Raw genomic sequence first — 15,574 nt, 5'->3', positions numbered from 1 at the left:
TTTATTCCAGGCTGAGTGTCTTCTGAAGAAAATATGTCTCTAGTACAGCTGGTATATGGGCATCATGCACGAGATTGTGGTATTTATTGGGTTAAGGACTGGTATACAATGTGGTGTTGGACTACTCCGGGGTTTAGCCGATCGGATACATCCGAGGCCGCGGTTGGATCCGATTCTTCAGGTCAACCGCCACGTTCCTGCTACAACCACTTTTCCAACTTCACTGTCATACAGCACAATGTTTTGTCAAAAAATTACTAGATCTGTAAAGCCGATCGGCCTCACAGGTCGGTCTATCCGCTCCATCAGCAATGTTCCGACCGTGGCCGTGCTCTACCAAGCTCTTGAGCCGCCCGTGATCAATGGCGTCAAGAAGCCGCGAAAGCCAGGGGGTACGCATTCAGCAACTGATCGCAAACCTTTACACTAATGTAAACAGGCTACCAAGACTCAGGCGCAGACATGGCCTACACACTTCAACAAAAAGGCATCAAAGTCCTCAAGCGTGACGCGTCGGCCCCAGTCTCCAACGACGAAGGCTGGACATTCCCCGACACAGAAGAAGGCATCTACTCTGCTGCGATGCAAGGCGCAACGCACTTCTGGGCGAATACGATCTTGTTCAATTCTCATCCTCTGCAGGCGTCCGCTAAATTGACGCCCTTTGCGTCGAACTTCTTTGTTGTCGGGCAGCCTCCGGCGCTGGTTGACAACTTTGACGACAAGGCTTATTTGAATGCGCGATTGGGGCAGATGGGCGGGTTTACTCTACCTCGATCGTGGTTGATTGGGGGCAAAAATCTGAGTGCCAATATTCAGAAGTTCGAGCGGTTTCCGATTGTTGGGAAGCCGGTGCGTGGTAGGGGGAGCCATGGGGTGAAGGTTTGCTATGATGAGGCTTCGTTGCAAAGCCATGTTGAGGCTCTTCTTGCTGAGTCGCCGCTTGTTATGCTGGAAGAGTTTCTTGCTGGCGAGGAGGCGACTGTGACTGTTATGCCGCCTACCCCGTCTAACCCGAAGCATTGGAGTATGGTTCCTGTGACCCGGTTCAACCATGACGATGGCATTGCGCCCTATAATGGAGTTGTAGCTGTTACCGCCAACTCCCGGGTTATTACCGACAAGGAAATGGAGGATCCTGCGTACGGCAAGATCATGCGACAGTGCGAGAGGGTGGCTGAGGTGATTGGTGCCACGGCGCCCATTCGCATTGATGTTCGCAGATTCGTGCAGGGATCGGACTTTGCGCTCTTTGATATCAATATGAAGCCGGTACGTTCTCCTTTTCTGAGATAGAACAACCACTAACTCTGGTAGAATATGACCGGGCCTGGCCGTCCAGGCCGCGAAGATCAAGCCAGCTTGACAGCCATTGCTGCGTCTGCCATGGGCTGGGACTATGGGACTCTGCTCAAGAACATTCTCCAGGGAGCGCAGCCTTTGAATACCTTCAGAAACTATCGCAGTCCGTTCTAAGGCTAACGTGTATATAATTATGAAACGATAGACAATCAACCGGAAATAATAATCTTCGCAAACCGCTATCCTCAATCAGTCCATCCTCACACCTGTGAAATCTCGCGAGTGTGCCTTGCCCTCTCAGTCAACTCCTCTCCGTCGTTCTCCCTCTCCTTTCCCCTACTTCGTCGTCTCCTCCTCTTCCTATCCTTGTTCTTCTCCCTGGGCGCAAACTCACTATCAGGCCCCTGCAAAACACATGAAGGATGGACAACAGCCATAACAATCAGCCCGGCAAAAATAGGCAGAGCATCTAGAGCGTAGAAGAATGCCTCGTGCACAGCAATATAACCCTCCACCCCGTCAGAGAACTCGATCAGGCGAAAGATATTCCGGATGGTGATGAGGATGAGGGTAATGTATAGTGCGTAGAGGAGACGGCGCCAGGGAACGGTGTGAATGATTCGCTTGATCATGTCCGGTTGGGACCGAAGACCAAGGAGCAGCTTGTAGTGGAAGCGGACTGCGAGGACGACGAAGAAGGTTATGAAGGATTGCTGGAGGGCAACGCCGCCCATCACTGACTTGTCAGTTTGTCCTTGGACAAGGGAGTTTGGGGCTTACTGATATAGACTCCATTCTGCGCAGTATCGGGATTATCCGAGGACATAGGCCCAGTAGACGATGCCTGCACAATGAACGCGACGACATCCAACAGCACAAAGATCAGCGTCAATCGGCGGGCGCTGATGTTGTAGATACGGTCGCGTTCAAGGAGCATATGGACCATTCGGCCCATGACCATGTAAACAAAGCCGTTGAGCCATAGGGGACCGAGGAAGATGATTGTGCTCTGCGGGATAAAGTCTTGTAGGCCTTCAATGCGATGGGCTGCTTTTGCGCGGAGACCAAAACCGACTGTTAGCCAAGCGCAGCCCATGGTTATGACCCAACAGAATTTCTACAGATATTAGTACTGTCCGTCAATAGTTTGGCGGACGTACCTTGCGGGTTTTGAAGGTAAGATAGAGATGAAGAAAGAAGCATAGTCCGTAGAGAGTTGTAAAGAGCGCCGCAGCAGGGAGATTCGGGCAGAATGCCCATCCTGAGCCGTCTAGAGGTGTACAATTTGCCATGCTTACTGGATAATGATCATTCTAACGCGTTTCTACAGCAAGATATATACTATTCATACAATCTGAGCCAAGTATACAGTGGCCAATCAGACTACGACAAACAGAGTTGCCTCCAAGGACGTGGCTGGGTTCGTTCGCTCGCACTCGCGTTTAGAATACGAGCTCGCATTCGCATTTGGCAGGCATCATCTTGGCATTAGTGGTTGAAAGGAAAAGCAAATAATCTATTTCTAACTACATGCAATGCAAATTTAGTATCGAAGAGTGTATACCTCGCGACCGCGCGAATCAACCCCCTTGTAGTCCACCGTCTTGCCAGTGTCTGAAACAACCCTTCTCGTATCGCCATTGTGCAGGATGATGTCCAGATCCTTCCACGAAGGCTTGAAGCCGTCTTCCTTCTTTTCAAGGCCAATGATAATTCTGTCGTCGGTCGCCTCGTAGGTGATTGTGTAGGAGGATGTCTTGGGGGTGATGGAGATACCATCGTCTTCCATCCAAGTCGTCGAGAACTTAGTGCCGTGAGAGCTCTTCTGAGGAGGGAAGATCTCGACACCGCGGTAGTCGTCGATCTCCTCGATAGCCACCGAGGCAGCAGTCTTGTCGTCGAGGATCTTGGTCTGCACGGATTTACCGAGGGGGATAGCACCGCCAATCTTAGCCAGCAGGGCGATGCTCTCCTTCCACTTGGCCTCGACTTCGACCCATTGACCAGAGGCGTAGTACGTGTATGGAGCGTTCATGTTAACGAAGCCGAAGTCGAACTTATCATTGGCCTTGCGGGGGAGGTAAACCTTGGCCACGTCGACACCAGGCTCGTAAACACCACAGACCATGATCGTCTCTCCGAACCAGAACTGCTCTTCGCCGTTCTTCAGCTTCTTGGTCCAGACTTCGGGGTCAGACTCGTAGCCCCATCCGACCCAGCGCTGGGGTGGCGAGGCGTAGTAGTGGCTTTCCAGGCCGAGGTTGTAGATGTATGGGAGGATTTCGTAGCGACGCTTGATGGTGGCGCGGACCTGGGGTGTGACTTCGGGGTACATGAATGGTTCGATGACTTCGCCGACCTCGTTGTTATCGGGTGATGTCTTGAAGCAGTTGATGGCGAATCGGGGAGAGTAGGTGCCTAGTTGCACCCATCGGACGAGCAGTTCGGGGGATGGTTGAGGGCCCTCGAAGCCGCCAATATCATGTCCTTCGCACTAGAAGTTGTTAGCTACGTCCAGTAACTCCGACTAAGTTTGTTTCATACCTGAAGAAGAGAGATAGCGGAGTTGAGAGATAGGGCGTTTGATCCCTTCATACTCTCCCAGCTGGTAACATTGTCACCACTCCAGGTGCTGGCCGAGTAGCGCATAGTACCAGCAGTAGCACTACGAGTAAGAACAAAAGGACGAACACCAGGCTCCATGTCAAGAAGAGCATCGTGAGACGCCTTGCCCATGAGCTCAGTGTGCATAGCGCGGCCCCAGAGACCGATAGTGTTGTCTTGAGTCTGCTTCTTAGCCGCATCCTGCACGAAAGGCTCATCGAGAGCAACCTTCCAGTCGTCGTTAGGAAGAGTATACTCGTTGTTGTCGTTCCACATTCCGTCAATTCCGGACTTCTTGAGGAATTGAACACCGTCGTACCACCATTTGAAGGCAACTGCAGAGGTAAAGTCGACGTGGCAGCCGTCGCCTCCAGTTGCACCTCCAGCACTCCACAGCCTCATCCATCCTGGCTCACCTCCCTCATCGGTGAAGAAGCCCTTGCCGTCAATGAGCTTCTGGAAGTCAGGGTGCGAGCTGAGAAGGAATGGCTTGATGTTGGTAATCATGCGAATACCGCGGTTGTGGTATTCTTGAATCCACTTCTCGGGGTCGGGGAATCGGTATCGGTTCCAGGTGAAGACCGTTCGGACCTTGGGCTCTTGCTCAGAGATGGAGTACCCTGAGCTCATTTGGTGTGCTGAGACGGGAATATCGTGCTCCTTGAGCTTGTCGGCGAACTCAAGCAGGGCCTGGTTGGCTGGGGGGTGGTCCATGGCGCTGTACTTGTAGCCACCGGAGATGTATCCGTAGGCCCAGCGGGGGACAAGGATGGGGAAGCCGACTAGTTCAGCATAGGAACGGACGACATCTTTTAGGCTCTTGCCGACCATAAGGTATTGCTCCAAGCCACCAAAGTCTTGACGGTAGACTTTGAAGTGTCCCCAGAGGCCGTCCACCTCTGATCCAACAGACCATGTGCCTCGACCGTGGGTTGTAGAGAAGATGGCGACGACACCGGATGAAGTCGCCTTGATCAAGAGGGGAATGTGTTTGTATAGAGGGTCGGTCTTGTAGTTGTCGTAGCCGAAACTGTCGGTGGCAGAAAGCTGGAAGTGACGGTTTGTCAAGTCCATGGGCGCACTCTTCTCACCGAGACCGACGTGAAGGGCATTGCGATCGTGCTCGGAGTAGTTGGCGATGCCATTGCCGTCGGCGACGTACGAGCGAAGGGCCAGATCGCGGTACAGAGGCTTGTCGCTACCTTTCAGTGACAGCGACACAACTGGGGTGTTCTCCCAGTTGACGCTGGCAGACACATCGCCGACATCGATATTCTTCTGCGACGCGCTGCTGCTGGTTGAGATGGGGAGGCCTTCGAGGTTGGTGTCTGGCTTGGTGACGCTGGGGTAAGGAGGGAGAGGGTGGTTCGGCGAGGTGAAAGTGACGCGAAAGAGGTTCTCACGAACAGCTTCAAATGAAAAGTCAAACGATTGCTTGCCTTGAGAGTTCAAAAAGACAGCCGGACTCGAGTCCTGAACTTGTGTTTGCTGGAAGCTCTTCGGGGTATACTCTTTCTGCGGCATTGTGAACAGAGAAACAATTCTTTGCTTGGGATCAAGAACTTTTTTCCTGTGAATGAAGCTTTATTTATGAAATTTGAAGCTCCCCTCACCATTGCATGAGGGGTTGAGGGGTTGAGCTGGCGCATCGGGCTTCGGGAGCATCGCCGATGTATACAACTTCCATGAGATCAGCCAACCAGCCAAGACCGGGGAATCCCCTTGTGTATCGGTGGAAGAGCCCGAAGACCGAGACTGACTCGTTGTCCTTTGGCGACGTCTTCCCCACGGGGGCTGTGCCATTGGGTGGACATCTCGGAGATCGTCCGTTGTACTTCGCTTGCTCTGGTTTGCCCCCTTCTAGTCCTTTGTTAGCTCTCTTCAGGTGTCTTTAGCCTGGTGCTAACTCGACCGACGTTTCTCCAGTTGGCTTAATGGCCTGATGGCCGTCGGATTTGTCTGCCTTCGCCCGACGTGCTGGAAGTGCGTTTCCCCGCGGGGTGCCCCAGGTTCAACTATACCAGGCCTGCCTCTGATAAAACTCGTCCCCCCCCCCCGTCTCTGCATCCTGCATTGGTGAAGATCGCCGGATAATGCTTCTTGTCTTGTTCGTTACTGTTGATTCTACTTTTCATTATCCTTGGAGTTGAATCTTTCAAAATGTCGACACCTACCCCTATTCCCAAGTCCAACTCGGACGAGCGTATTGAGTTTGCTCCTGCTCCTGCTCCTGAACAGTCAACAGTGAGCAGTCCGCCTGAAGGTCAGAAGAAGGACAAGGCTCTTGAGTTGATCGAAGACGTTGGTCACTCTACCATTCTCACCCCGGAAAACAACAAGCGAGTCCTTCGACGAATCGATCTGAGACTCCTTCCTATCCTGCTCGGTATCTACTTCTTGCAACAACTCGACAAGTCGACCCTTTCATACGGTTCTGTGTTTGGTCTCATCGAAGATGCCAACCTCGTGGGACAGGAGTATTCCTGGCTGGGGTCCAGCATCTATCTCGTTCAGCTTGTTGCTCAGCCCCTGATTGCATACATTCTGGTGAAAATTCGGCTGGCAAAGTTCCTGGCTGTCATGGTGTTCTTCTGGGGCATCTCGCTAGCATGCATGACACCAGCAAAGACCTTTGGAGGATTGTTGGCTTGTCGAATCTTCTTGGGTGTCTTCGAGGCGGGAATTCGTGAGTTTTATCGTTCTTGCTCTATGGTTAGCTGCTGACGATGATAGCCCCTGCCTTTATTGCCATCACTCAGATGTGGTACCGTCGTCGTGAGCAACCGATGAGACTGAGTTCGTGGTATGCCATGAACGGTGTCGTCAACATGGTACGTCTTTCTTCTCTCATCTTTTTGTGCAAAGCGCTGACAAGGCGATTACAATAGTTCGGCAGCTTGATCGCCTTTGGCCTGGGTCACATCGACTCCAGCCTCGCTCCTTATCAGATCATCTTCCTCTTCTTCGGTCTCATCACGGTTGCATTTTCATTCGCCGTCTTGTAAGTCCCCGTCACAGGTTATACCTTTCCACTGGCTAAGTATTCAGATCCTTCCTTCCAGACTCGCTAATGCAATCGAAATTTATGAGCGAGGAGGACAAACTCATTGCGATCGAGAGGTACGACTCTTACATACTCCAGCAGGAGGCATATCTGACGATCATAGACTCCGGATGAACCAACAAGGTATTGAGACACATGAATGGAAGTGGGCGCATGTCAAGGAGGCTTTCCTAGACGTGAAGTCATTTTTTTGGTTTGCTTTGATGTTCTCCATCTCGTATGTCCTCATTGCTTTCCGTGGATCAGAGCGGCACTGACAATTGTAGGATTCCATCCGGAGGCATCACGACTTTCGGTCCACTCATCATCGAGTCATTTGGTTTTGACCAGCTCAAAACCATGCTCTTCAACATGCCCTTTGGTGCTATCCAGCTCATCGCAACTCTCGGAGGAGCTTGGCTTGCCACTAGGTACAAGACCAAGGGCGGCGTTGTCGCGCTTCTCTGTCTCCCTGCCATTGCTGGCTGCGTGATGCTGCTGGAGATTCCTCGCGGTGACTCCCACAAGGGGCCGCTGCTTGCTGGTTACTATATCATTTCTGTCTACCCTGCTATTAGTATGTTTGACCGACCAATTGTGCGTTGAAATTGGTATACTAACAACCCCAGCACCGATGATCTACTCCTGGGCAGCCGGAAACACTGCCGGTGAGACGAAGAAGAAGGTTATCAACGGTATTCTGCTTGTAGGACAGTGCGCTGGAAATGTATGAAATGTCCTCTCCTCGTTCTAAAGCCGATGCTAACTTCTCCAGGTCGTCGGTCCCAACCTGTACACCACCGAGGAAGCACCCGGATATCGCCGTGGTCTACTCTCCAAGTAAGATATCCATCTATCCTTTTCATCACATACATCTCTAACATATCCAGCCTCGCCATGTTCTGCGTCCTCGTCCTTCTCTGCGCACTAAATCTAGTATACATCTTCTACCTCAACAAACAGCACGAGAAGCGCCGAGTCGCAATGGGCAAGAACGCAAAGATCATCGATCGGTCTATGCAGGCAGTTGGTGAGACCGAAGTCAACAAAGACGAGGAGGTCCAGATGGTAGAGGACAACGCATTCAAGGACCTGACGGACTTTGAAAATGAGGACTTTGTGTATGTTTATTAGGTAGTTGTACTAGGGTGGGTGGTTGTTTGTTTGTCTATCGGTCAATGTAGCAATTTACGAGGAAATACCCCACGATGCAACGAATACGAGAGTGGACCGGACCTTGAAGTACACATGGCATGACCCTATTAAATTTGATACACCAATGTAATCTCATGATAAACTGGGTCTCTCCACGAGGTTAAATGCGCTAGAAAACACAGCCAATCCTCCATGCCGGGGTTAGTCCGACGCGCCACACCCCGCGTTATTCATTACCCGGGGGTGCGTTCCTTTGTCGCTGCACCTAAGCTTGAGCATCTGCTAGCATCTGCGTGTTCAGGATGTCCGAAGACTCGTACTTGGTGGCTGCGCCACCTGAGATGAAGCGCATTCCTGTACGTTGCTCCCCTCCTTGAGTCTTCCAAACTAACAGACAATAGAAAGCCTGCAGCGCCTGTCGGCAATCCAAGGTACGTCCACAGCGATCAATAGCGCATCAAATGCTTACCTTGCAGGTAAAATGTGACGGGAAGCGCCCATGTACAAGGTAAATAGTATACGAGCAGCGTGACAGAATCTGAAACTGAATTGGAGGACAGATGCGAAAAACTAAAGAAACAATGCATCTTCTTCGAGATCCCCAAGGACCCAGCAACAGAGTGAGCCACCCTATCCTTCACCTAGGTCCTGTTAACATGATCCAGACGCATCGAATCGGTCGAAACCGAAGTCCGCCGACTACAAGAGCAGTTTGAGGAGATGCGGCAGATGCTCCGACTGCAGGTATCCCAACCGAGCCAGACAGTCTCTGTGGATGCTCTGTCGCAGGCGCAGCTCTCGGTGCCGGACGGGAGTCTGCCGACTACGTCTCCCCCACAAGTACTCTCTAGAGGGAATGAATTTCTCCCACAATCCGGGATTCATTTGCCGCCGAGGGTTGAAAGTCATGAGATGCATCGCCCCGCTAAAAGGAGGCGTTCGGGATTCGAAGTGCGAGAGGAACCCATCTCCGATTTTGTTACTAAGGGCTTGATCACGCCTGATTACGCTGTGGAGTGCTTTGCGACGTTTTTTCAGGGCTGTGTACGTCTTATGTTGCTGTATTGTCTATCTATATCTAACTCAAGCAGGATAGGTACATTCCGGTCTTTGACCCGAGATATGATACTTTCGAGTCAGTGCGCTACAGAAGTAGCATTCTGTTGAATGCAATATGTACAATTGGGAGCCGTGTTGAAAGTATGTCAACCCATCTCCTATAAATCGTTCCATGCTAATAATCAGGATCCGGGTCACAATTACCTGAGCTACTGCAGACAGAGCTCAAGAAATGGATCAACGTAGTTATCCAAAACGAGACGCTGAACTGTCTGGAGTCTGTTCAGGCGTTGCTGGTCATCGCATGTTACTCCGCTGAGCGCTCACTGATGCTCTCCTTCGCGACACGAATGGCACTGGACCTAGGCCTTGACGAGGCATTTGAGGAGCTGACGCACCGGTTGACGATGAAAGACGTGGATGGGCTCCCAGGTATGACAGGCGTCGAAGAGGACAATGTCCTGATGCGCAAGTCTCGGACGTGGTTTGGGTTGTTGGTGTTGGAGCACATGTAGGTATCATCCTGACAACTGCATTTCGCTGTTGACTGTTTGCAGATTTAGTCTTGATGGTGGAAAGCCCCCGGGTATTCGAATGACAGGCAATGCACGGAGGTGCCGCAAGTTGCTGCACCAGCCGTCTTCCACAGTCCTTGATCTCCGATTGTTCTCTCAGGTCGAGGTAGGTGATTAACCCTTGTGTCGAATAAAGCTAACTTCGGGCAGTTGAACGTCATCAGAGGTGCATGGCCCAGCATTTGATACGCGTTCCAGCTAACAGGCGCAGTACATATCAACGAAACCCTAGGTGGCAAAGTACCCCTAGCTCGAGCTGATATTGCGTCTTTTGTGCAAGATGCGAAACTTGATCTCGATCTGTGGTTTGAGTACGTCAGCTCCCAAAAGAATCGAGGATCATGCTGACCATCGCAGAGACTGGCAGAGGATTATTGAGAACGCTCTTGCCCCAGATGACGCAGAGCGAGGGCCGCTCCTGGCAGCTCTTCGAGTCCAAAAGTGCTGGTCCGAACTGATGCTGCACTGCAAGGCCTTGCGTTCCCTGGGCGTAGAGAATGTCGCGTAAGTCTTTCAGAATCCTCGAGGAGCGTATATTAACTCCTCAGTGCGATGTCCCCCGTCGAGCGAAAGATCCTGTTGATGGCCAAAGCAAGCGCGCGCAAGCACCTCAGCCTGATCACCATCGAACCAGACTCGTACCTTGCCAAGCTCAAATACGCCATGGACTTTGTCTGGGCCAAGTGCGCGTTCTGCTTTCTGCTTTTGCTCAAGCTGTCGCGGCTCCTGTCCGAAGGCAAAGAGGAGCACCAGGACCTCCTGGCCCATGGCAACAGACTTCTGGATGACTTGACAAAGAGTGCGTCGAACAGTAATGCGGCGAGTAATGGCAATGCTTATCTCCAGATCCTGCGGCTCAGCATCGAAAAGTACGGTCGCACTTTGCAGGAAAGCGGACTTGGTGCCGAGGGAGAGAACGAGGACACGGCGCCATTTTGGGAGCTTTTTGATGCGCAGACCGAGTTGACCTCGTTTGTGCCGGAGCAGTTTGTGAGCGAGTGGGATTTCCCAGGGCTTAATCTGTTCTACTTTCCAACCACCTGGCAGGACTTCTTTGCCGATTTCTCGCTGGCCGTTTGACCTAAGGGTATTGAGATGCCATGTCCTCCCAAGTAGAGCAATACAGCCAGACTGCGAGCTCGGAATTGTTCCTTCCTATTCTGAATTCGAACGGTCGCTCCTTCCTCGAATCCATTTATTTGGAGTTTGCGCTTTGGGAAGGTGCAATGGAGGTTGCTCCTGCTATATTGGTGGGCACTGCGCACGCGGTCGTGCCTTCTGAATCTGAGAACTATGTCCTTGACACAGCTGGAGCAGAAGATCACTTGACGAAAGCAAACGGATAAACACCCTCCTGCATACTCTCATCAAACGGCCAGGGCCAATCATTAAGCAACTCCGGCGGCAACTGGAACTGTGCAATGGGGCCCGCCATCCCTGGAATGGGTGTCTGCATAGACGGGAGGTTCGGCTGCTGATACAATGGCGATACCATCTCACCCTGCATGTTCGGATTAGGCACCGAAGGGGTGTATGGTTGTACTGTGCGTTTAGAGAGCATGTATTCGTCTATCCGGGTGACTTGGGCTCGGAGGCGCTCGCTTGTGCCGGTGGATTTGCGGAGGCCGGACTCCAGACGGTGCAAGAGGTCGGCCATTTCGAGGAGGAGGTTGCGGACGCGCTGGTAGGAGATTTCGGAGAGGCTGCCTTCCATGACCGAGCCGAGGATGTATCCTATTCCTGCCAGGTGGTGGAGCAGTGGCGAGCTGATGGCCTTCAGGTACTCGACTGGGACTTTGGAGAAGACGCTGAGGACTTGGCCGACGACATCGCACTTTTCATCGACGTTCTGGTCTTCGTTGGGAGAGAGAACCATGCGAAGGAGTTGCAGGGTTGCTTGGATGTTGGCGGATTGGAAGCCAAAGATGTCGTGGGAGAGGTCGCCGGTGACAGGTCTGGTTTCGCGGAATTTCGGAGGAAGAGCAGAGTACATGGACAGCACATGGTCCATTAACCATGATCCAGCTGCTTGTGCAGGGCGGAATAATGACCAGACGTCTGTCACTCCGTTATTGACCGGCTTCCTTTCACTGTCGACGGCATGTTCCAAGATGCGATACATGTCGGTGATAAAGTTCCAGCCATAGATCCAATCTTCAGACATCGGATCGCCAATGTGACCCTTTTGCTCAGGGGATGCGGTTTGATACTTGGAAATGAATTCGTCTCTGACAACTTCGCCGGGATATCGGACATTCGACTGAGCCTCGCGATGGCGAATGACTCCGCCCCAAACGATGGACGCGTACACGTCTAATGTGTAGATAGACCAAAACTAGAGAAAGTCAGATTGTACAAGTTCGCCATGATGAAAAAGTACATACCAATCTCCGACGAATCTCAACAGTAACCGGATCCAACTCCTTGGGCCAGAACTTCTCGTCCTGCAATCCCTCCATAGTCGCCAAAGTATGGTAAAAACCGAGGTACTGCTGCATCACAGCTATCTGGCCATGCTGAATACTAGCAATACTCAGTATCGCACACGCTCGCATATATTCCGTTCCTTTCGCCGTCGCCAGGTCGCGTGGTATTGACTCCTTCGCTGCTGCCCAGAAGACTTCAGATGGTGGACTCGCGAGTTGATGGTAGCCCCAACGCGTCGAGTATAACGCGCCGTCACGAGCGCGAGCGGAAGCCAGTGCACACATTGCCATTGTGGATGCGAAGAGACCGTCGTCGTGGAGGTAATCGAGGTTGTCGAGCGCTTTGGAGAAGGAGGGCCAGTGGAAGAGGGGAAAACTAAAGAAGATCAGTTAACTTAGCTTAGCTCTGAAACCAGGATACAGTAGGAGGAAATACATCGGATAAACAATCTCCAGATAAACCTGCGCCAGATCGCGAATTATATCCTGACACGCCGTCGCAAAGGCCTTCCAGGGCGCAATCAGCGAGGCATCGCCAGGCCCCGCGACCGCGATCGGCGGAGCTCCATTGGGACTCTCCCACGAGGCATTACTTGTCCGAGACTTTATAATTGTATTTGGGGCCGACCCTGGTGTTCCATGCGCTATGGTGTCGTCGCGGAGGAGCTGTTGCGTTGCGCCGGGCGGCGTAGCCTGTGTGGTCTGACTGGCGGTTGGACTGGCATTCCGTCTCGCGCCACGGCGGCGGGCGGGTCGATCGTACGTACAGGGGACATCGAAGTCGACGCAGTTCTGGCAGGGAGCGAGGGGGCCGTTGTTCTTGTTGCATTTGATGCTGCGGCGGTTGCAGAAGTCACCTAGAGGGAGAAAGCAGGTTAGTCTAAGACTTTGAGTGGGATCGCGGGGACTGACAAGCTTTGGAGATGCGCTGGAACTTGCGCGGGCGGTGCGACATTTCGAAAGAAGCGACAAATCATCGACAGTGAGGGCAGCCACAGCTGCATAGCAGGGATATTGAGGAGACAAAGAAGGATTTAGCGACAGACGAGAAGGATGGACGCACCCGGAGTAGGCTCGCGGAGAAAGACGGGGAGAGGCCGAGCTTGGGAGATCCAAAATGTGATTATCAAGGTTAAAGGTCTAGATTCTAGCTGGAAATAGCAAGTTATGGTGCTGCAAATGGTATAAAGTAGGGCTATTATTAATACATGTGACCGCATCAGGATAGTCCCTCCCCGCCCGGATATTCCCCGGCACCTGTCACTCACAGACTTGGTCACAGGGTCTGAAGAACTTTGGTAAATGTTTCAAGCCTAGAAAAGACGTGACCAAGCCCAGTCGAGAAGTGATGCTGCGATAGAGTTTGAGGTCACTGCGAATGGCGTGCGTTGTGCGGAGATATATTTCTGCATCAACACCGGTTCGCAGGATTTAGTGCGCCAACTAGCTTGATACATGATTCAGAACAATGTTATTATGCAAATCGTCATCATTAAATCTATCATTTCTATTCTGATTACCACTTGTTATCATGTACCTTGCCGTTGACATAGTTGATCATCTCGCTGACCGGAGCGAGGTGGTCACGCCCAGCACCAAAGAGCATACCCTGGCGCATCACCTTGCGGTAGTTCTTGCCTGGAGCAACCTTGCCCAGGACGTACTCCTGTCGCGTCTCGACGCGAGTCGGTACGGGGATTGATCGACCGACGATGGCCTCCATACCTTGCCATGCGAATGTGATGGCCTCCTTGGCACCACCAGGGACACCACCTTCATCAAGCATCATGATCTTGGTCTTGGGGTAGTTTTGCTGGATGAACTTGGTGATGTTGGGGTTGTAGGCACCGCCTCCGCACATGAAGATCTCTTCAATCTCAAGGCCCTCGGGGGCGTAGCGGCGGTAGTGCTCGACAATAGCCTGTGCCGTGACACGAGTGATGCTGGCGACAACGTCGTCGGGTGACAGACCCTTGGCCTCGGCCTTTTGGATAAACTCGAATGCCAATGTGTCGCGGAAGACCTCACGACCGGTAGTCTTGGGCGGGTCAAGGGCAAAGTAAGGGTGGTTTCGCAGGAAGTCGTCGACGAGCTCCTGGTCAACGGTTCCGCGGGCGCCCATCTCGCCGTCTCTGTCGTACTCGCGCTCGCCGTTCGTGTAGTGGCGAACCACGGCATCAATGAAGACGTTGCCAGGACCAGTGTCAAAGTCGTAGCAGGCGTCAATGCCGCCGTGCGAATCGGGAGGAATGAAGCAGACGTTGGCAATACCACCAATGTTCTGGCATGCGCGCAGCTTAGTGGGGTGGTGCAAGAGCAGAGCATCGAAGAAAGCAATTAGAGGAGCGCCCTGACGACCAGCAGCCTGATCACTGACGCGGAAGTCGGTCACAGAGGTGATACCGGTGCGCGAGGCCAGGAAGGATCCCTCGGCCATGGTCAAAGCACTTCGGACCTCACCAGCCTCGGGCATAGAGAGCAGCCAGATGGTCTGGCCGTGGGAGCCGATGACATCGATGCTGGACTGGTCGACCTGGTAGTCCTGGCAGAACTGCGTGACTGCAGCAGCGAATGTCTCGCCGAGAATGACATTTACTTCTGAGAGCTCAGATGGCGACGTCTTGTTGTGCAGGATAATGTTCATGACGCGCTTCTTGATAGTTTGCTCAAGTGGGATTTCGCCATACTATGCTTTGTCAGTGCCAATTCTCCTTTGCTTCAGACTTTACATACCTTGAGCAATTCAAAGTGCATAGGCGATTCGGGAGTCTCCTGGCGAAAGTGGCAAAGGGCGCAGTCGATGCCATCCTTATCAGTAGTTAGTATAGATACTGTTCTCTAACGTGAGGGGTTCATACCATCGACGTGCCGCTGTTGAGGCCGAGCACGGTAAGGTCGAGCGCCTGGTTGGTAGAAGTGCTGGTAGCCATGCTGAGTGTGAGGATGTGGGTGTCAAGAGGATTTGTGTCAGCGCCCAGAGATGATTTGAAATAAGAGAAGGCTCCAAGAAGTTATCAGACCTGAAACGATGACATGGCTCGGAGAAAGGCCGGGGAAGTATATAGCCACTGAGCCTCCGGGTTCATTGGACAATCGGGCCGTACGTGTAAATGGCTAATCGCCTGAATGTTAAGTGGCTACAAGTCTAAATGGCTAAAAGGCAGAATACTTCTGCAACAGGCAATCTGGGCCCACAATCTGCAGAATTGGATCTGGCCATCCCTGCAAGGGCGAACCAGACCCCCGGCACTGGGCCTACGCCTCCCCCAGTTTGCTCACGGATGGAGACAGTCTGCTCCCTTGGCCTCCGACCACGCCGCTTCAGATTACCCCAGGTCCCATTTGCCCGGGGTTTCGCGGAGTAGTTGCCTGTCATCCTGTCAACTATATCAGACGCTCACCCACGACTG

General features: G+C 52.4%; 7 protein-coding genes across 7 annotated transcripts; 3 read left to right on the top strand and 4 right to left on the bottom strand.

Annotated features, from left to right (window-relative positions):
• The first annotated feature begins 192 nt into the window (after positions 1–192).
• BDV14DRAFT_50963 (uncharacterized protein) lies at positions 193–1,517 on the top strand. The gene is made up of 3 exons (XM_073776931.1): positions 193–392; positions 440–1,272; positions 1,318–1,517. The coding sequence occupies exons 1-3, from the start codon at positions 239–241 to the stop codon at positions 1,474–1,476; spliced, it is 1,146 nt and encodes a 381-aa protein (XP_073628708.1). The 5' UTR covers positions 193–238; the 3' UTR covers positions 1,477–1,517.
• A 45-nt stretch (positions 1,518–1,562) lies between these two features.
• BDV14DRAFT_199516 (RTA1 domain-containing protein) lies at positions 1,563–2,594 on the bottom strand (the record flags this gene model as incomplete). The annotated part of the gene is made up of 3 exons (XM_073773280.1): positions 1,563–2,038; positions 2,083–2,419; positions 2,463–2,594. The coding sequence occupies 3 exons, from the start codon at positions 2,592–2,594 to the stop codon at positions 1,563–1,565; spliced, it is 945 nt and encodes a 314-aa protein (XP_073628707.1).
• Positions 2,595–2,845: 251 nt separating this feature from the next.
• Positions 2,846–5,430, bottom strand: BDV14DRAFT_208518 (putative alpha-glucosidase; the record flags this gene model as incomplete). Its single annotated transcript, XM_073775420.1, has 2 exons — positions 2,846–3,796; positions 3,847–5,430. The coding sequence occupies 2 exons, from the start codon at positions 5,428–5,430 to the stop codon at positions 2,846–2,848; spliced, it is 2,535 nt and encodes an 844-aa protein (XP_073628706.1).
• A 636-nt stretch (positions 5,431–6,066) lies between these two features.
• BDV14DRAFT_199514 (putative MFS transporter) lies at positions 6,067–8,083 on the top strand (the record flags this gene model as incomplete). Its single annotated transcript, XM_073773279.1, has 9 exons — positions 6,067–6,592; positions 6,640–6,737; positions 6,795–6,907; positions 6,955–7,026; positions 7,074–7,187; positions 7,237–7,526; positions 7,579–7,676; positions 7,725–7,789; positions 7,840–8,083. 9 exons carry the CDS (start codon positions 6,067–6,069, stop codon positions 8,081–8,083), a joined length of 1,620 nt encoding a protein of 539 aa, XP_073628705.1.
• Positions 8,084–8,404: 321 nt separating this feature from the next.
• BDV14DRAFT_208516 (putative C6 transcription factor) lies at positions 8,405–10,818 on the top strand (the record flags this gene model as incomplete). The annotated part of the gene is made up of 11 exons (XM_073775419.1): positions 8,405–8,460; positions 8,506–8,535; positions 8,581–8,612; positions 8,665–8,724; positions 8,770–9,132; positions 9,201–9,304; positions 9,350–9,674; positions 9,721–9,844; positions 9,937–10,049; positions 10,096–10,242; positions 10,287–10,818. Coding segments are annotated over 11 exons (1,886 nt in total), but the record flags the coding sequence as incomplete, so codon positions are not given.
• A 241-nt stretch (positions 10,819–11,059) lies between these two features.
• On the bottom strand, positions 11,060–13,119 carry BDV14DRAFT_199512 (putative C6 transcription factor; the record flags this gene model as incomplete). The annotated part of the gene is made up of 4 exons (XM_073773278.1): positions 11,060–12,073; positions 12,123–12,540; positions 12,601–13,021; positions 13,077–13,119. 4 exons carry the CDS (start codon positions 13,117–13,119, stop codon positions 11,060–11,062), a joined length of 1,896 nt encoding a protein of 631 aa, XP_073628703.1.
• Positions 13,120–13,678: 559 nt separating this feature from the next.
• Positions 13,679–15,155, bottom strand: BDV14DRAFT_208513 (UPF0075 domain protein; the record flags this gene model as incomplete). The annotated part of the gene is made up of 3 exons (XM_073775418.1): positions 15,023–15,155; positions 14,898–14,972; positions 13,679–14,850 (listed from the first exon to the last, which is right to left on the bottom strand). Exons 1-3 carry the CDS (start codon positions 15,092–15,094, stop codon positions 13,681–13,683), a joined length of 1,317 nt encoding a protein of 438 aa, XP_073628702.1. The 5' UTR covers positions 15,095–15,155.
• Between the last annotated feature and the right edge of the window lie 419 nt (positions 15,156–15,574).

Source organism: Aspergillus stella-maris, assembly GCF_047715825.1.
Source record: "Aspergillus stella-maris strain CBS 113639 unplaced genomic scaffold BDV14scaffold_23, whole genome shotgun sequence".
Lineage (NCBI taxonomy): Eukaryota > Fungi > Ascomycota > Eurotiomycetes > Eurotiales > Aspergillaceae > Aspergillus > Aspergillus stella-maris.
Note: the sequence above shows the minus strand (reverse complement) of the source record. Positions and strands in the feature narration are given on the sequence as shown.